We start from the raw sequence: 19,490 nt of genomic DNA, 5'->3' as shown, positions 1-19,490 counted from the left end.
CGACGACCGCCCCGCCACCCCCTTCCACCCCCCGAAAAGGGCCCGCCCAACGCCCTCGTCCTCCAAGCCGCCCGTCGAGTCCCAGCCAATCGAGGCTCGACAAGCGCGCCGCCGACAACGCTGACTCGGTTGCTGTCGAGCAAGGCTCCAGCAGCCCTGTCTCGTCGCCGCGCCGCACGCCGATCCTGACTCGGCTCCGGCGGCTTCCGAGGACGCTGTCGGCCTTGATCAACAAGGACAAGGTCGGCAAGGACGGCGAGGGAGATGAGCGGAAGGGGAAGGATAGGGACGATGACGAGGTGAGTACTGAGTGACGGTCCTCCTTGAGCGGCCCGCTGACATTCAGGAGACGTGGTTCGAGGATTCGGACCCGATCGAGACGACGATCGGTCGAGGGCACGTGAGTAGGAAATCATCAAGTTCGCCGTTGAGCAGATTCGCTGACGCTTAGGCCGGAGCCGTAGCCAAGGCACGGCGTGAGCTCCTCGACATCTACAACGCGCTCGTGACCGGCAGCAAAGTGGTGAGTGGGCCGAATGCCTTGTGACTCCGTTCTGACAACAGTTTGGCGCGCGAGACCTGATCGGCACGTCGCTGCGCGTCACGCGCAATGCCGATGTGCTCGATCACATCGCCGACACCTTGCTGCCCCCCTCCCCTCCTCCCCCGGAGTACCTGCTCCTCCCAGTCCCTCCGGCCGTCCTGCGCCACGCTCAGTGGCCAGCCGACGGGAACCTCGTCGCCAAGGTGAGTGACCCCGCGACCGAAGACCTCGAGCTCTCCGAGTTCAACCCCGACACGATCCTGGTCACCCTCTCGACCACGGAAGGGCTTGTGCTCGGGGAGTATGGTCTGAGGGAGCTCGGGTCGCCCGACGACGAGGAGCACTGGCAGGCGTTCGTATGCGACCTGCAACACATGTCATATATGCTGCAGGCCGCATACGATCTGCCTCTCCTTCGGCGGCGGCGGGGACCAGCTTGGCAAGCAAGGGCGCCGCCCCGATCTCCTCTCCGGCAAGCGCGAATGGCAGCAAGCGCCCCCGTTCAGCCTCCTCCTCTTCGGCGGTTGTACCTCGTGTGGTGAGCCACCCCCACTCCAAGGGCGGCACGCATGCTCGCTCGCACTCAACTTCGTCGTTGGCACCTCCAATCAGGGCACTCCAACCGGCTTCTCTTCTCCTCCCCGCAAGTGACTGGAGTGCGCCGTCGTGTTCCGCACCAGACGTTAGCACCATTCAGCTCCTCTCTATCGTCCCCGGTCACCTACGTGCCCCGCCCATCAACGTCACTTCCCCTACCCCACCGCCTGCCGCCCTCGAAGTGCATCTCCCCCGGAACTTGGTGAGTTCTTCCCTCGATCGAGCTCCCAGTTGAACAGCCCACTGACGCCTCATAGTCGAAGCGGGCCATGGAGCAGCACGCTCTCATCCTCTCCCAGCTTCGCAGCGGTGTACGTACGGTGAATGGCAATTGTGTGTCTCTCATGGTCCACGCTGACGCCAGTTTCGGTTCGACCTTACCAAGGCCTACGCCTTCGTGACCCGCGTGACCGACGCCGACGACTCCACCAACTACGTTGAGGTCACTCTTCCAGCCCCCCGAGTGCTGGTAGCCAAGATCGGCTCGAGCACCACCCCTGTGCTGGTCAAGGTTAACAAACCCCTGCCAGTGCTCCCCGTCGTTGGTTGGCCGCCAAGCTGAGGGAAGAGAGCGCCAAGTGCACGGAGTGCAGCACTTGGAGGGAGAGTGCGGAGAAGGCCGAGGAGCGCGTGCGGGAGCTTGAGGAGAGGGTTCGCGACTACGAGTATAAGTTCGAGCTAATCAAGTCTATTGTACCATGAATGTAACAGTAATGCAATCAGTTTACGTGTAGTGCGTGCCCACGGCACTGCGCGCAGATCGCCCATCCCAACATCAGAAGAACAAGGCTACGCTTGCTGACCCGCGTTGCGGCCTCCAAGCACGCTTGCACGACCTGCAGCCGTGGCTCGAGTCAGCCCTAGAGATGCGTGGCCCAGACTGTCCTTGATGACTGCATGAGGGTAGAGATCCACTCAGCCGGCTTGCCGCTGCGACGTGTCGCCTCTTCGATCGATACCTACGACCCTGTTCACCGATCATCGAGCCCTTGGCCATTCGCGCTCCCCAAGCCGTCAGTGCAAACTTGGTCGTCACACCCCCAGGGCGGGGCGCGCTTCTCGGTCCCGCGAGAGTTGGGAGCAGTAAGTGAGTGCAGGCGGACCTTGTTCGTGTTGGGCCAATACTTGTCCGTTAAGGGCTAATGTTTGGTGTTCTTCTCTCACTGCAAGTTGATCAGAATTGCGAAACCGGAAAGGTTTCAAAGGCACTGGCGTTCGTGCAGTCTGTAAGTTAGAGAGGCACGACAGGCGTATCACGACTGAACGAGCCCGCGTACAGTATCATCGATTGCTGAAGCCGGGGAGCACGCGGCTGTAACAACTAAGATGACTCGGTGCTTGAGGTACTGTCGAGAGCGACAACGTTGCACCAGTGTCTGAGGTTGTTTCTCACGCAGATCGTTGCCTCGTGGGAGGGTGGAGGCAAGTGCGAACGACGCATGAGCCCTCACAACTCGGTCACGGATCTTGTACCAGAGATTGACGTATTGACACCCATATCTCGCTCGCACTTACGACAGGAACGCAAAAGCGTCGAACAGGCCCAGTCCACTGATCCACTGAGCGCGGTTGTGGAATTGTGGTTGTGCCCATCACCGTACTAGATTGCACCCGATTTGGCGGAGCTCTGACACAGCACCCTGAGGTAACGGACAGCTGATATGACAGGGAAGAGCAAGAGGTCATCTGCAGAGCTGCTGACCCTGTACGCACCCGGCCTTCTGAATGGCTCAGAAGCGGAGAGTACGGAGCAGCTTCTCGTCCTGCGCGGTGGTTGGCTCGTAATTCGGCGACAGCCGTAGGGGCAGGTGAGCGGTGGGACTCCACCGTCAGGCCCGTCAGGGGATGTGGAGAACCAGGGGGCCGGAGTCAACGCCGGCATGTCAACTGATGCTGACGAACAGCCTGCCAACCTTGGATCAAGAATGTGGACTTCCATCAAGATGTTCACACTGCCCTGTGTGTGTGCTGTGATGCATGGTCTGTGCGAACCACGCTGGTGAGCGTCTGATAACTTGGCAAGTGGTCCAGACCGAAAATACTCTGGCGCCAGAAGCAGACCTCGGCGCCCAGAACGCGAGATCTCCACCAAGCCTCTGGACGCGCCCTGAGCCACCCCTTACCCTGCCAAGGTTGTTTATCAGTTCGGAAACACCGGCGGCACGTCCAAGCTGCTCCAACGGCCTACGGCAGGTTCCACTGGTCACACTGGCTATCAGCCGAAAGAGGTCTCGGCAAGCCGCTACCGGACCTTTATCCGATCGTTTGGGTCCGGAGCCAGCCAGTCAAACGGTGCTCCTGCATCAGACGGAGAGCCCCACCGCCTGCACACGGTACCGCCTGGCAAAGCCAGAGCTGCCCCGACTGCTCTCGGACGCCCAGGCCGCCTTGAGAATTCTGGCTCGCCTGACTCTGACCTGACTACTGATCTTCGTCCGCTCATCTCTGATCTCAACCTTTCTCCATCGCAACCAACTTTTCCGGACGACACCGGCCCACCACCTGGTCGTCCCTCCACCACGATGTCGAAGTACGACGACGAGAAGGCGGCCGCCGGCAAGACGGAGGTCACGAGTGCGGAGATCTATGATCCATCCCTCGAAAGCATCTGGACGCGTCTCGGCCTGAACTTTGAAAGCTTCAAGCCCGCCCCTGCAACGACCAAGGGTATCGTGACCCACGGAGACATCCCCATCGAACTCGACCTGTACGACAATGGTCTCCTGCAACAGAAGATGAAGCCGCGGCATCTGCAAATGATCGCGGCCGGAGGTGCCATCGGAACCGGTCTCTTCGTCGGAACGGGTGGTGCGCTTGCGACTGGTGGACCGGCGGGTATCGTCCTCGGCTGGCTCATCATGGGCTTCATGGTCGTCAATGTGAGCGGAATCAAAATGATCCAGGCACCAGGCACCGGTGGAGGTGGAGGTGGAGGTCGTTTTGGCTTCTGTGGCAAGTGGCTAACGTCAGATCACTCAAGCGCTCGGAGAACTTTCCACTCTTTACCCCGTTGACGGCGGTTTCTTCACTCTCGTCTGTCGTTTTCTTGATCCATCCTTAGGTGCTGCGCTTGGCTTTAACTACGCGTTCCAGGCGAGTGTTTTCATCGAGATTTCATCGAGAAATCCGCTGACGAAATTAGTGGCTGTGTACGCTGCCCTTAGAGTTGACTGTAGCGGCTTCTACGGTGATGTTCTGGGATAACCCCGTACCTCTGGCCGCCTGGATCACGATATTCTGGGTTATTATTATTCTGGGTGTCTTATTTGGCACTCTGGGCTATGCGGAGGAAGAGTTCTGGACCGTGAGTCTCGATGTACATGTTCCAAACTGACCCGCGCAGTCCTCCCTGAAGATCCTCGTTATTCTCATTTTCGTTTTCGTCGCCATCGTCTGCGTCTGTGGAGGAGGACCCTCCTCGGGTGAGTATGGAAGCTACGTCGGCGCTCGCTACTGGCACGATCCAGGCGCGTTCGCATACGGCTTCAAGGGCGTCTGCACTGTCTTCGTCACGGCGGCATTCAGTTACTCGGGCTCTGAGCTCGTGTCCTTTGCCGCGTCTGAGACTCCCGACCCGATGAACTCCATGCCGCGCGCCATCAAGGGCGTCATCTGGCGTGTAATCATCCTCTTCCTGGTCGTCATTCTCATGATCAGTCTCGCTATCCCTTACAACGAGCCCCTCCTTCTCGAGGGCGATGGGGCTAATGGCTCGCCGATGGTCATCCTCATGCGCAGGGCCAACATCAAGGGTCTTGACCACCTCGTCAATGCCACTGTTCTCATCGCCGTCCTTTCCATGGGTCTCTCCTGCGTCTACGGCGGCACCCGACCCCTGCTGTCGCTCGCCAACCAGGGCTTCCTTCCCAAGATCTTCTGCTACGTCGACAAGTCCTCCCGCCCCCTCTTCTGTATCCTGGTTGTCATGATCCTCTCGCCTCTCGCCTACATCAACGTGCTCCCGGACATCGGTACGCAGGTCTTCGACTGGCTCATCGGCCTTTCCGGCCTCTCGACACTGTTCACGTGGCTGGCCGTGTGTATCACGCACATCCGCTTCCGTCAAGCGTGGAAGGCGCAGGGTCACTCGGTCGATGAGCTCCCGTTCCGTGCCTTCGGTGGAATGTGGGGCAGTGTTGTCGGCGCCACTCTTGTGAGCCTCATCATCATCTCGCAGTTCTACATCGCCGTGTGGCCCGTTCACGACGGCTCAGAGCCCACTACGCCCGGAGAGCGCGCCCAGTACTTCTTCATGATCTTCATCAGCGTGCCCATCCTCATCCTCATGTGGGCGGGCTTCTGGCTTTGGAAGAAGACCAAGTTCTGGAGGGCCTCCGAAATCGACCTCAAGACCGGACGCAAGATCTGGCTCACGGCGGACGAACTGAATGCTATGCGCGCTGCCCGTCGCAACAAGCCTTGGCATGCTCGCATTTACCAGACTCTCTTCGCCTGATCGCGCTATGGACTCGAAGCAAAAGGGCCAGTCTGAATCTCGCGAGCAACTGTCTCATGAGAATGCGTCATGGCAATTGGGTATCAGTGATCTGCGTCTGTCGCAGTCGATTACCGTCCGTGCTCTGCGCCCTCCTCCACTTGGGCTGTCACCACTCCTCAACATCTCGACATGAGTTTTTGCTTGCACCTCTTCACTCTCTTACCGCTCGCTTGTTCCAATTGTTTACCAACGTCTCTCTTTCTCTCTCATCAAAACATGTCACAAGTCATCAAAACGCTTCGCACACATAGTAAGCACCAAGTCACAGGATCCCCGTAATCGCATCTCTTTCATTGTTCAACCATGTATATCTCCCGTGACCACGACCCTCTCTCACTTGAGACCGAAGCAATTGGCGTAGAACGTGACGGTTCCAGACCAGTCGGCGAACATCTTCTTGACGCCAACCTGCTGAGCCATGACGTCAATGGCGCGATACAGGTCGCCGTCGCGGTGGAGGCCATCGAGGAAGGTCTCGTAGTAGTAGTCCTTGGTCTCCTTGGCCTGCTTGACAGGCGGGCTTCGGTCGAGCGACCACGTGATGATGTCGAACCCGTGCTCCTTGGCCTTCTTGGCGTACTCGGAGGGGACGATGGTGCCATTCTGAACGTCGAGGAGGTAGGGCGTGGGCGGCGCGAGGATCTTAACACCGTCCTTCTTGTACTGGGTCATCTTGTCCGCGGCCTGGTCGATTGGCAGCGTCTCGTCGAGCAGCACCGCCTGCTTGCCGTACTTGCCCGCATTCTTGATCCAGTACACAACGTCGGGATAGTGGAAGCTCTGGGGCCAGAACTTCTTCGGGTTCACGCCGCACTCGCGGTACGTGTCGATGAGCTGCTGGGCGTACTTCTCCTGGGTGTAGTCGCCGTTGAACGGCATGGGAACCTCAGGAAGCTTGAGCTCAGGGGTGTGCTCGAGGCCGAGCTTCTCGACCATGGCAATGTGGTCTTTCAGGCTCATCAGTGTGCCGCACTGGTTGTAGAGCGTCGTACGCCAGGCGGGGACGTTGCCGAGGTAGTCCTCCGGCGTCGTCGCGGAGGCGTTGAAGCTGTCCATCTTACCGCAGAGCGAGAGGATCTCGTCCAGCGTGAAGTCGGAGGTGCAGCATCGGGCCTTGGCGGTCGAGTTGGCCGTGGCCGGCTGGAAGGGCGTCGTGCACTTCTTGCCCAGCTCGGTTGCAACGACGTTGGTGGTCGTGTGCAGATCGCACTGCGAGTGACGGCACACCAGCTCGAGGTCTGACGTGAATGCAACGTCGCACTCTGCCCGTTAGCTATCGTCTTCCGCACTTTCTAATTGCGGCTGAAGCTCAGAATTTGCACTGCAAAGCACAGGCCCAGATGCAACTACGCCCAGTCCATCTGCACTTTCCGCCAAGCGCCACTCTCTCGCAAGCCCCTACTCACCCAGAACACCAGCACCCATACGCGCACCGGCAAGGTTGGACTGGACGGTGTGCTCGGGGAACTGGAGGGTGCCTCCACCACGGTGGCCGATGCTCCAGTGCGACGTCTTGGCCGGCTTCTCGGTACACTTCTGGAGCTTGTCCTTGAGGGGCGAGGGCTCCAGGTCATCGACGAGGTAGTACGGGCGCGGGCCGAGCTGCACGTTCTTGATCTTGCGGATGGCGTCGAGATCGAAGTCGCGGTGCGCCGAGGGGTCGATGCGCTTGCTGAGCTCCGGGTGCGTCAGCTGGCGCAGCTCGTGCTCCATGTGCGGTGCGGCCAGCGAACCGCCCGCAAGCAGGAAGAGTGTCAAGAGTTGCATCTGGTGTCAGCCAGGTCAACAATCGGCTTGTGCCTCGGCGGGGACAGAGGGGCGAGCAACAAGCAGGGCCCCCACGCTGATGTCACTCACCGTTATCAGTGATCAATCAAGAAGCCGAGCTATCCGGCCGCGATTCCGTGTCTTTCGTCGCTGTCAATCCAGTCCTTCGCCGGACTAGAGTCGTTGGATGGGGAGAACTCGTGGATCCCATGGATGTTCGGCCCTTTATACCAAGTAAGGGTACGTCACCTGCTCCATGATCATGGCTGGATTGCTGGGTTCGGAGTGCTGAACCCGACCTCCCAGGCGTCCTGACCTCCGGGTCATCCGGGTCATCCGACTGGAAAAGCCCCCAAATTGCAATGTCTCATTCACACGTTCGTCCGTTGCCGAATTTGGCCCTCTCAGAACAATCCATCACGGTGCGCCAGGGACGCCGCGCCTGTCACCCCTTGCCCTCGTGCTGCATGAGAGTGCACGAGAGGGATTGGGAGTGCATGGGAAAGACCTTCTGTGTGCGTGCTGGGTTGAAGAAGCGTCGTGCCAAGCCTTCTACTGTTCGGTCGAGCGTTGTTCGCAAGCACAACATGCCGGAAATTCTGACGCTAAACAACCCACCTCTGCGCCATTGCCCAGTCCTGGGTGTGGGAGGACCAGAGTCACGCAACACGGCCGCCGAACTCTGATTCTTATCTCCTGTCACTCACCCACGTGCCTGTTCTCATCTCGTGACTGGATGCTGCTCTACTTCTCACGATCTCCACCTCACTGCTCCTCCGTGGCATGGTCGACCGATATACCGGAGCGCAAGGGTGCTCGACGCTCGGCCGGGGATCAAAGTGGACGAACGGTCGGTGACTCGATCTTCACGGGCGGCTACCTGGCACAGAGACCACTTTCTTACAAACTGGCAGTAGCATAGGCAGCAATCAAGGCCATGGAGCAGGCAGCCGCAGGCGAGCAGGAGCGGCAAAGGTAAGGGAGACGGGAAACACATTGATAGCACGGATGTTCTAAACTTCCATCATACATGCATGCGACAATTGACACTCTTCCGCTTCATACTCTGTAGTCTAGTCTTGACAAACGAGGCGGGCCGGCTTATCGCGCCGCACCGAGGGCGCCGAGACCACCGCCGCCGCCACCGAACAGGCTCCCCATGAGGTTCTGGAGCATATCGTTGCCGCCTCGCTGAGGGATGAGGAAAATGTTGGCCGAGATGGCCTCAAGGCACTGGGCGTCAGCTCCTCTGAAAAACCTAAAGCTGAAAGCGCGCTTTGCCAAGTTCGACAACTCACTTCATGCACGTCCTTCTGGGCGAGCACACCGCTGTTTCCTGCCAGCCTGCGGTAGCGGTGAAGCAAGCTTTGCCATTCCTTCGCAACGCCCCCATCCGTCCCTCGGGCCTGGACCGGACTCGTTCCCGGGCTCGGCGCGCGCTGGACAGTGGCAACAGCGAGCTGGAGGAAGTTGATCGTCGACGACGTCGTGAGCTGGACACCGCCCTCGGCGCCGATGAAGAAGTCGGATCCAATCTTGGACGAGGGCGAGGACAGGAGCGAGAGGAACTGGCCGAGGAAGGTCGATGCCGCGAGCAGGTTCGGAGGCGAGACGGCTAACCAAGGCAGTACGCCGCGCACGGCGTAGTTGCCCACAGCACCGGGACCGTCAACTCCCTCGGAGGACCAGGCGTACATCATGTCAGCGAGCGTGCGAGCCGCATCTCGCGTTCCGGAGGCGAGGAGGTGTGGCTCGGCGACCTCGAAGTTACCGTCTGAAAGTTAGCTCGGTGACAATGAGATTCCGGACAGCTGGCTCTTCCTCGCACACTTCACCCTCTTCCTCGCACACTTCACCCGGAATTGCCGTGCAGAGTGCGTTTTGAGCCCCAGAGCAAGGCAAAGAGGGGTAATGGCGACGGAAGAAGCCGACGAACGCCGCCTTCGCTTAGCATCACTCACCCTTGAAGGACAGCTCGCCGAGATACTGCTGCAGCTGGGGATCACCGGGGGGACAGTCGGGAGAAGAAGACCACTTGACGGCTGCATCGGAGAGCTTCTTGCGCCACGGCCCCGGCGGCGTAAGCGCGATGAGCTGAGTGACGGAGGCTGTTCGTTAGCTGGGATCAGCGGTACCGGTACAGCTGCTACTCCAGCACTTGTCGGCCGCACTGTGCAACTCAACTCGCCCGAGACGTCGACCGCATTGCGCGTCGTCGGGAAGTGCAGTCTCGCTGGCCGTCCTTCACAGGGTGCTCGCGCGCGATTGACGGAGCATATGAGGGCGAGAGCACTCACCTCGACTCTTATCGTCGACCTTGACGCCAGCCTCGCCCATGATCTCAATCATGCGAACGCCGAGCTCGGCACCACTCGCCGTGTCACCCGCCTTGAGCAACTCGCGCGCGACATTGAAAAGGATCTCGCAGGCCAGCTCGGGCTGCCCATTCCGGACCAGGCGCGCTGTTGTCGTCAGCGCCTTTTGGTGCGCCGAGTAGGGGTTTGGCGGGTCTGCGCGGAGCAGGTTCAGGATGGGGGGGAGCAGCTTGTCGAGCGAAGGTTTGGGCGGCATCGTGCTGAGTTGAAGGTGAAGGCAGGAGGATGATGGAGAAAGGCTGGGATCGACGAGGCCTCGACCGATCGAGGTCGGTGGAATGACGCGAGGAGGTTCGAAGGCCGTGCCTGGCGATGAGGTCACGTGGCATTCGGCTTCGATTTCGACCCAAGCGAGATTACGTGCGGCAAAGGGTGAGTTTGAATATATGCATCTGCGCTCGACGTTCTCTACTTTACTCGCTGTTGCTTTCCTCCTCTTCTTCTTCTGTCTCGTCATCACTAGCGTCGAGGGCGGCGAAGAAGCCTGCGCTGTTTGCGGCCTTGAACCCTCCCTTGTCCTCCTCACTGCTCTCCTCCTCGCTGACTTCTTCTTCCTCTTCCTCAGATTCGTCGCTGTTCTCCGCCTCACTAGCTGGGCGTGTCTCCTCACCGTCCTCGCGCTCCTCGAGTGGCGTACTGTCGAGCCAGATACCCTTGCCCTCCTCACTTCCCCCTGAGGGCCAGAATCCCCAGCGAACCCTTCCGTCGGCGAGCGCTCGCATCATACCGTTCGCGGCACGGTTCGTGTCCGGTCGTCCGCCCTTGGCTGTCACTGTCGAGTTAGCTGAAGATCTGGATGGTGTAGGTCGTGAGACATACCAAAACCTCGATCGACGGCACGCTGCTCAAGCAGCTCTCCTGCCGTAATCTCGGGGGCCTTCTTCGGCTGGGGCGGAGGGCGCTCGCCCCGTCCCGCATCTTCGCGCCACGTCTTCTTCGCTTCATGGTCATCCTCCTCATCCTCTGGAACGGGGATCTTGAAAATCGTCTCGAGAGGGAGGTGATTGCCCGCAAAGTGAATACAGGATGGCAAAGAGGGAATTTGAGCGATGGGCAGAACTGGCTGTCAGCTTCGCCGAATGGGGTCTCTAGCTAATAGATGTCACGTACCTCCGGCGATCGCCTGAATCTCCATTGGAACCAAGGATGGACACACGAGACCGGGACAGTCCACGATCTTGATATCCCTGTTGCTGCCCCAGAAGATTGTCTGGAAATGCTTCGTCTTGCCTGGCGTTTTGCTGGCGCGGACTCGCGTGCTGCCGAGAAGCGCGTTCAGAAGCGAGCTCTTGCCGACGTTGGGCTGGCCGATCAACCCAATCGTCAGCGGCAATGTGGAAGGGTCGGGACGGGAGAACTCGCCGTCCGTCTCATCCTTCTCCGTCTCCTGCTCTGTGTCCGAGTCCTTCTCCTGCCTGAGGGCCTTCTGCCACCGCTCGCGCGCTCGCTCCTCCTTCGTCTTGCTGCCTTTGCCGAGCTTGGCGACGGGCGCGGGCTTCGAAAGCGAATCCCAGTCGATATTCGTGCGCATAGGAGGCTTCCACTCAGCCAGCTTTGCTGGGTCCTTCTGCACCCACGCGGGGGGCTGCTGAAGGCGCTCGTGCACGGTCTTTATCGCGTTCAGGAGGTCAAGACGGGAATCGTCACCGATGAGGGGCTTGTGGATCTTGTGCTTGCCCTCGGCGTAAAGCAAGTCAAGGTCGTAGCTTGTCACGCTCACGACCTGCACCGGCGGGACTTCCGCCTGAGACTCCGGAGAAGGTGAGCCGGGCTTGCTAGAGAGAGGCGTGTCGAGGGGACTCTCGGCAGGCGACTTGGCGGGAGACTTGCTTCCCTCAGCAGCCTGCTCAGTGTCCTCCTTGCTCTCCTCGACCCTCTTCCTTGACTGCTTCGGCGGCTCCGGCGTGTCCTTCTGCCACCATTCTTTCATCCACTTCTTCCATCCCTCGAGCGCGTCGGCGTCGACAAGATCCGCCTTCGTAAGGACGATGATGACCTCCTTCCTCTGCTTCTTCAAGTACGTTCGGAGTGACGGCGGGCAGTGGACGGGCGGGCAACGCGAATCGACAAGCAAGAGGATCAAGTTTGATGCCTCATTCACACGCCATCTGTTGTCAGCTGATCAAACTGAGGGTCAAGCTCACAGCTGTCTCCAGACTTCGAGGTTCGTCTCGAACCAGTTCGGGCTGCGGACGGTCCCTTGCTCTTCCCCTCCATCGACCCAGTCATGGACGATCTCGCCGGTCTTCTCGAGCCACTTCTTGAACAATCCTTCCTCGTTTTTCTCTAGCTGCGTCTTCGTCATGTCGAACCTAAATTTGGGGCGGCTGGGAACGCTGAGCCCGTATCCTGCCGGGTTGTCTACCAGCCCAACATCGAACACAGCCGAGCTCGGCGGCAGAGGGCGCGGTAAAGGTTCGCTCCATGCCAGGTTGCGAGTGCGCTCAGCGTAGCCCTTCGGCAGGGCGAGGAACTTGGTTTCGAGAGCGGTGATGCCGCGGCGAACGGGGGCGTTAAACGCCGAGCGGCCTGTCTTCTTTGCAGCCTGCTTTGTCTTGAGCGGCGGGGGCGAGTCGCCCCGCTTCGCAGCGCGGTTCGCCTGGAGCGTCGCCTTCTTCTCCTTGTGAGAGTGAGGTTTTCTGCGCGGCATGGTGATATTTCAAGGTTGGTGGGCTGGTCGAGCTGTTGCGCAAACTTAAGATGGAGAAGGAAGGTGAATAAAAGTGTAGACCCCGCTGTTGAGACCGCTCCTTGGCAGCTGACGGTGATGATGTCAAGATCGGAGCAGCTTGGTGGAGGTGGAGGGATGGCGGTACAACCGTGGGAAAGTGCGACAGGAACCCTTTGACGAGTGGACGGAACCCTCATGCACACCGTGGGAAAGTATTGCATAGGAGGAGGCCACCCCTAGAACGGTTGTACCGAATCCTCATGGACGCTCGTGAGAAAGTTCGAAACCGGTGGGTCACCGCTGGGAGCGGTTGCACGGTCCCTCCCGAACTCCCGTGGTAAAGTATGAGACCACCCAGTCCACTGCAACATGTCCGAGATGGATACAGCCCTGCGTCCTCAGCATTGTTTCTGCAGACACGCAGCCAAGCTTGCGGTGTCCCGCACTGACTGCTGACGTGCAACGTTAGACTCTCACATCAGGTGGCCTCACAACATTCGCGTCTGGGTGGCCAGCTGAATGTTCACCGTCATCAACTGCATGCGGAAGGTGGACCTGTCGAGCCACAACTGCACAGTGCGGGTACTCAGCGTTGCGCGCAGAACAGGGAGCAGACAAAGCACTGGATGAATGGGTCTCCTTTCTAACCCAAACGCAAGTCGATCGTGCTCACCGGCGCCGGAAGTGCACCGGCAGCCCCGTCACGATCTCCGAACATTGCGGAACGCAATGTAGGCTCCAGATATGTGCCGGGACTCCTCCTCTACCCGCTGCGCCGCTGCCATATGTGCATACCTGCAGTCTTCGATGCCTCGGGCTGAGTAACGGGTGAACGAGTCTATCTCTCTATCAGACGCGCGCTACAGGCACACTATGCTGTGCGGGAGGCGTGTCTGCTAGGCGTACTTGTTCCCATCTGCACATGCCCAACGCAGAGGGCGACGTCCAAGTGCACCCGCTCCCCGGCACGCGAAGGGAAGCGTGGCGCCCTACGACTTGCACATGGAGGTCATTTGCTGGATAAGACATCTGAGACACGCACCACAGTGCTGGATGCCTACTCAGTCGAAAGCTGCGTGCGCTTCGGTGCTTTGGACGAGACATTCCGAGCGGCGTACTCCCATGCGTACTCTTCTACGCGCTGCGCACTCCACCAGAGTCCTCCGACTGTGCGACCCACAGCTACCCAGGGCCAAGACGCCACCAGCGTGCGACGCTCGATGCACTCCGCACTCTGCCCAATGTTGAAGCAACAGCCTCGGACGCTGCACGCAGCGCTGGAAACGACGGCGTACTCCCGTCCATCATATATATTGAATCATGTCTTTCATTCAAGTGCGGGCGTGGCAGACGACCAGATTAATGAACTCTGGAGAAGTCATGAACAGAACAAAGCATGACACTGTGCGTTACACCCCTCGGAAGCCGAGATCTTGTGGGTCGATCGAGCTCGTTCTCGTCAGTCTCCGACAGATCCTCTCGGTGCATGTGCCTTGCTTGCCTTTGGTGCAGTGTGCACCGGGAACCACCAGCCCAACGGCCCGCAATGACGCACTTAAAGGACGAGGCGTAACGGTCTCTGCAGCAGGAGCCATGCCATGTACACCTCCAGGTGAAGGTGAATGCAAGGAACCCGGGAAGGTTCGCGGGTACCGTGGCGTGTGTGCCGTGCCGTGAAGACCCGTTCGACGCGTCGCGTGCAGTGCGCATTTTCACCATCCATCGCCTCCTTTCGTCCAACCGTCCTTCATCCCTAATTACTCCTCGAACATGAGGTGACAGACCTGGCTCCTGCTGCATCCCGCATTAGGTAATGAATCGTGCCCAACTTGTGTCGTCCTCGCCGTGGCGTGTGGGTCAAGCGAGACGGGAGTAGCGAACGAGATCACTGGGCACATTTTCGGGGCTTTGACATAGAGCACATCGGCGCACAGCAAACCTTCCAATCGACGCGCTGCCAGAACAAACGCGGGGTACACGGCAACCGTTTCGTGTGCGGCATGTGAGCTCGATCTGGTGGCGGTGGCGCAGGTGACAGGCTTTTGCTTTCGATCAACTGTGTCCTCTAATCGTCAGGTGCAGGTCTGTCGCCCACCAGTCCGTCGGTTGGATGAGATCGACTTGGCAACCACGCCAACTAACGAGCGACGTCAAGCTCGGCTGACATCGACGAAGCAGGAGGAGGAGTTGGTGTTCCCCTCGCGTGTCAGCGCTGGTCTGACGTTGCTGACGTCGTCTGATGCTGCTAAGTCTACGAGTCTGGAAGCCGTCCAAACGTGCCAACCTGCGACGAACATCTGGAGGTCACGATTCGTTCCTGCTCGTTCCTCTGCGTACCTCGCGGCCGTCCTGTCGGGCGAGTCTGTGTCCGAGGCAGACCAGGGAGACGGTAGCGTGCAACTTTGTCCTAAGGGTGTGCAGAGATAAGCTTACGTTTCTCGCTGTGACACCCTGCGCAAAGGTGCGCCTCGGCGCCAAGCTCTCCTGGTTGTCGTCCTCATTGTAAGCCAGGAGTGTCGAAGCTCGTGGTCAGGACGACAAACACACTCCGACTCTGAGTTTGTTTGTGCAGCCAGCAAACCCACGAACTGCTAGCGCACGACCCACGCCGAAGTTGCCGGATGCCGGGCAACGTGCCGAGACGAATCGTATTGTTACACTCGATTCAACAGCCGTTAGCGTCTTGCTGCTAAACCGAATAACAGAACATCAAGGGTGGTCAATCAAGGACGCAAACTTTCCTATTCAGGCGCATCAAAGCAACGATGAACTCAAAGCGCGCCCCCAAACGGTCCTTTTTAGCTGACTTTCCTGAACGTTTTGGCGATATCCTGACGCGTCCTGAGTGAGGGGGTGCCGCATTGTCCTGTGAATGATGTAACCACAAGACAGGCTCTTCAGGCCGATTCAACGGCCTTCAATTCTGGCTTGCTTTCAAGTAATCGGTGGTTCCAGACAGTTCTGACATGCTCGCCGCACTGTACCGGGCAATCTCGACGCGCGCCGATGACAGAGACACACGCTCCGCCAGGTCCGCCAGGGGCCGAAGTTGGCGATCCATTGCTCGTGCTATCTTTTAGCCGTGTGTAGATCCGACGGACATCGCGCTGAGAGCGTGTCGAGCCAAGCCTAGTACCACCCACGACCTGAAGGCCTGAAGACCTCAAAAGCCATCCTCAACGCACTGACTCGCCCCGGAGCGGGCTGGTAGTCTGCCAAGTGTGCTCTGGAAGCAATTGTTGCTTACGTCTGGGCTTTCATAGTCTCTCGTAGTTCTGGTGGTCCCGCGTAGTCTCGGGTCGGGGTCGCAGCCGACTGCACCCAGGATGCAGGAATAGAAGCCACCCCTCGCTAGCTAATCGCAAACAGACTTAACCAAGAACTGGAGACTGGCCCGTCAGATCGCGCTGGGTCCGCTGCCTAGAATGCGATCCGCCAGGCCGCCAGGGGATGCTCAATGGGTTCATGCCGAGACTGGGAGGGTTAATGACCACGAGTGACGGCACCCTTCCACGGCAAACCACCGCCGACCACGGCAGAGCCCAAGGCCGACCAAGAGCAGCTCGATACGCTGTTCCAAACCAATAACAAGCATGGCATGACGGCATCGCAGTTTCCAGCGAGTTTCGGGGTCCCTTTGTTTTTACATGCTGACTTCATGAGCGCTTTAGTTCAGGAAGCGTCAGTTAACACCCGAGCGATGGATATTGAACAGCCCCGTTCTCGTTCAACACTCGGCATTAGCGCATCATTCGAACACCCGGGTGTTGACGTGCTGATCCGCATGCCATGAAAACTTGCATGCGAGTGGACGGTTGGGCTCAGAGCAGCAAACGTCAATAGCACACTGGAATGCCTAGCCGCTCCCACTTGTTCGATCAGCGCCAGGGTTACTGAATGGCCGGGACGGAAGTGGCTTGGGCTCTGTCATTTCTTGCACCGCACGCAGCGCAAAGCACGCGGTATGCAAAGGTACCCACTGCACTGTACACACGGCCGCCTGCGCGTCAAAAGTGCATGCAACCCTTTTACTGAGCTTGTTCAGCGTATCCGCGTGTTTCCGAGCTCTTGGGTGGGATGTCGCCCTTTCCGCTCGCCTTGCCGGCCGATCAAGGGAGTACGGTGACCACCCCATTGCCGTCTGCTTATTGACGTTTGTCCGCGCGCAAAGACGGGCATCTCAGCGAACGCATGCAGTTGGTAGAAGCGAGAGGCTGGCTAATGCACTGCAAACGACACGCCCGACGAGACGCTCGCCCAGGCGCAGAGATGCCGGCGCAGTGGCACCAGGAGCCAGGCCCTTGTAACAGTGTAACGCTGGTCGCATTCGCATCTGGCGCAATCTCGCAACTCGCCGATTCGCATTCGCGGTCAACCATACCACACCCAAACGAACCTGTAAGCGGGACACCTCGGCGCAATTAGCCTGCGTCCTATGTCGTAAGGCTTTGTTTTCTGTTGCCCGGCTCGGCTCGGGGGCTCGGGGGCCTGTGCTTGGAGGCCAGCGGCATGCAGCGGGTCTGTCCCACGAGCTGGGTCGAACTGGCTCTGCGAGATGCAGTTGTCAGGGCTGCCCTAGTTCCTCTGCCGGGCTACGCCAGGGTAGTTGCTGGCCAGTCCAGGGAACAAGCGAGGGGTTAACCATATAATAATGTGCGCGGGAGTCGTAACCCCTTAGGGTTTCTTGGAGGAAAACGTAAACCGCGCAAATCAAGCATGCAGGATGACGACCTGGATCAGGCCCGATTCCGGCATTCTGCCCCAGTCCGTCTCGAGTTGTTGTCATCATAGTCTCGTAGCCACGAAACGTGGGCCGAGGACCCCAGACAGAGCAGGATAGTTCGCGACTGCAGGAGTTGTCCAGGAGGTTAGGAGCAGGCACAGGACGAGGAACCAGGAGACTGCAGGACATGCAGGATGGGAGACTGCGTCCCAGCGGCCCAACGATGCAAGTGGTACTCACCTCTCGTACACCCGAGCTCGACGCCAGCTTACCAGAACGGGAGCCACCCTGCAGTCGGCCCTGCATCTGTCCTTGCACCTTCCAAGAGACTCGAGCGCAGGCGTACCTCAACTCTCCGAGCTGGTGCTCCCGTCTAGGTGCCTCCGGTCTCCAGGTGCCTTCATGCAGCTACCACTGTCCAGCTAGAGTTTGCTTCTCACCATCTGCCTATCCTCGCTGCACGCAGTCGCGTTCGACATTGCGACATTGCTCTTGCACTGGACAGCAGTTGCTCCCTCACACATCCCGACACACACACAACACGAGAAGCGCTACGGATCACCGCCCGCCACGACTAGCGCAGATCGTTCGGTCTCGACTTTAGCAGACAGCGTCCAAGAACGGCTACGGCTACCACCTCTTCACGTCCCACTCTTCCTCGTCGACTTCGCGTTGGTTTTGGGGTCTTTGATTGTCTAGACTCCTTTCCAACTTCAGCGTTGTCCAACTCCTCTCTCTCGTCGACGTTCACTTCCACGAGCATCGACTACGATCGTTGTTGGCCAGACCGACCTCACCCGCCAGCACGATCCGACTTGCCCGACAGGTCCACGATCTCTATTGTTATCCCGCACGTAAACCAGGTGGAGTCTGTCAACCCCGTGCATTGCATGCGCAGTTCAAGTTAAGCTTCGCTGTGGCTTCTTGACGCCTCTTTCCATCCGGAACGCCAGTACGCCAGGCGATCTGTGCGCGTTGCGGCGTGTGTCCGATCTCGTCACGCGCAATCTGCAATCAGCGCAATCTCCTTTGGGGTAGTACCTGAACCCGATCAGGAGGCATCACAGCATATCATATCTGAAGAAGCAGCCTTCGCACCACACAAGACGACTTTGCCCGACATCCAACAACAAGACAGAACGGCCGTCTGACCGACCTTCCGTCAACACGAAGAGGGTGTATACGGCTAGTCACCGAGCCCACTGCGAGTAGAGTCTAGGGCGATCACCCGGTCTCGAACCCACTGCGGCGTACGCGGCGCACCTCCACGTCTAGCTCGCATCGATCGCACCAGACATCGCCAGTGACGACCGGCACGTCGGCAGCAGAAAGAAACGACAGGTCGGCACGCGGACAAGAGGAATACGAGCCAGCCCAAGTCAAGCCACGCAAGCCACATCCGACAGCCCTGTTGTCCTTCCCTTTGTGTCCCTCCCTCCCCCTTCGAATTCCCTCGCCCATCCCTTGACTTAGCGACACGAAATCCTGCGATCACGACTGCGCAGCGTCAAAGTAACTGCTTACAGCAATGCACGAGACGACGGCGGGCCCCGGGCCGGCAACGCTGGCCGCGAGTCACTACGGATATAGTCGCAAGGTGAGTAAACTTTTCGGTCGTGTGCTCTCCTCTTCCTTCTTCGGGATTCTCGTTTGTTGTTTGTCAGACTTTGCGGCACGATTCGGACGATGCGGAATGCGTACTTCGGTTCCACATGCCATTCTGTCATTCTTTGGCTCGAGACGTGGCTCGTGGCTGTTCTGTCGGCTTGTTGTTGGCTTTGGGCGGCGCAGACGCCGCTCTCTGCCGATGATATCAGACGGCTGTGGTAGCTGTGCGGTGTTTGGTGGAGAGTAGAGTCGGACGTAGGCCCCAGGTGGCCTGGAATGTCGGCTGTGAATGACGAAAAGGGGGTGGTTGGGGGTCGATGGGTGCGAGACATTCACGAGTCCTTGGTGAGACACTGTCTCGGTCTTCTTTGACCCTAGGACATCCTGCATCCACTCCCTGCCGACTGCATTTCTTCTGCAAGCCAGAGGCGTCAATGTGCATGGACTCTCGGCGTTCACTGCGCCGCATACGAACGCCGCACCCAGGTTACTCCCAGGTGTTGAATGCAGCGCCGTGGACGCCGATGAAAAGTCTGCCTTGAAGGGAGGTGTCTCCGATCTCTCCAGGAGGAGTTCCAGGGACGATTGGGCGCTTCGACGCGCCTGCTATTTTTCTTTTCCTCGCTTTTGAATTGGCGCGACGGCTATCTGGCCCTCTCAGTCCCAAGCCATGTGCAGTGCCATCACAAGCCATGCAGTGCCATGCA

The 19,490-nt window shown here is 59.0% G+C and overlaps 3 protein-coding genes across 3 annotated transcripts; 1 reads left to right on the top strand and 2 right to left on the bottom strand.

The window, feature by feature from the left end:
* Positions 1–3,021: 3,021 nt before the first annotated feature.
* A1Q1_00455 (APC amino acid permease) lies at positions 3,022–5,597 on the top strand (the record flags this gene model as incomplete). The annotated part of the gene is made up of 4 exons (XM_014326104.1): positions 3,022–3,100; positions 3,254–4,020; positions 4,284–4,445; positions 4,485–5,597. 4 exons carry the CDS (start codon positions 3,022–3,024, stop codon positions 5,595–5,597), a joined length of 2,121 nt encoding a protein of 706 aa, XP_014181579.1.
* A 375-nt stretch (positions 5,598–5,972) lies between these two features.
* On the bottom strand, positions 5,973–7,406 carry A1Q1_00454 (glycerophosphoryl diester phosphodiesterase; the record flags this gene model as incomplete). Its single annotated transcript, XM_014326103.1, has 2 exons — positions 5,973–6,877; positions 7,046–7,406. The coding sequence occupies 2 exons, from the start codon at positions 7,404–7,406 to the stop codon at positions 5,973–5,975; spliced, it is 1,266 nt and encodes a 421-aa protein (XP_014181578.1).
* A 1,101-nt stretch (positions 7,407–8,507) lies between these two features.
* A1Q1_00453 (cytoplasm protein) lies at positions 8,508–9,977 on the bottom strand (the record flags this gene model as incomplete). The annotated part of the gene is made up of 4 exons (XM_014326102.1): positions 8,508–8,639; positions 8,705–9,180; positions 9,368–9,514; positions 9,704–9,977. The coding sequence occupies 4 exons, from the start codon at positions 9,975–9,977 to the stop codon at positions 8,508–8,510; spliced, it is 1,029 nt and encodes a 342-aa protein (XP_014181577.1).
* Between the last annotated feature and the right edge of the window lie 9,513 nt (positions 9,978–19,490).

The sequence above is a fragment of the Trichosporon asahii genome (assembly GCF_000293215.1).
Source record: "Trichosporon asahii var. asahii CBS 2479 unplaced genomic scaffold scaffold00020, whole genome shotgun sequence".
NCBI lineage: Eukaryota > Fungi > Basidiomycota > Tremellomycetes > Trichosporonales > Trichosporonaceae > Trichosporon > Trichosporon asahii.
This window is presented reverse-complemented; position numbering and strand designations above follow the sequence as displayed.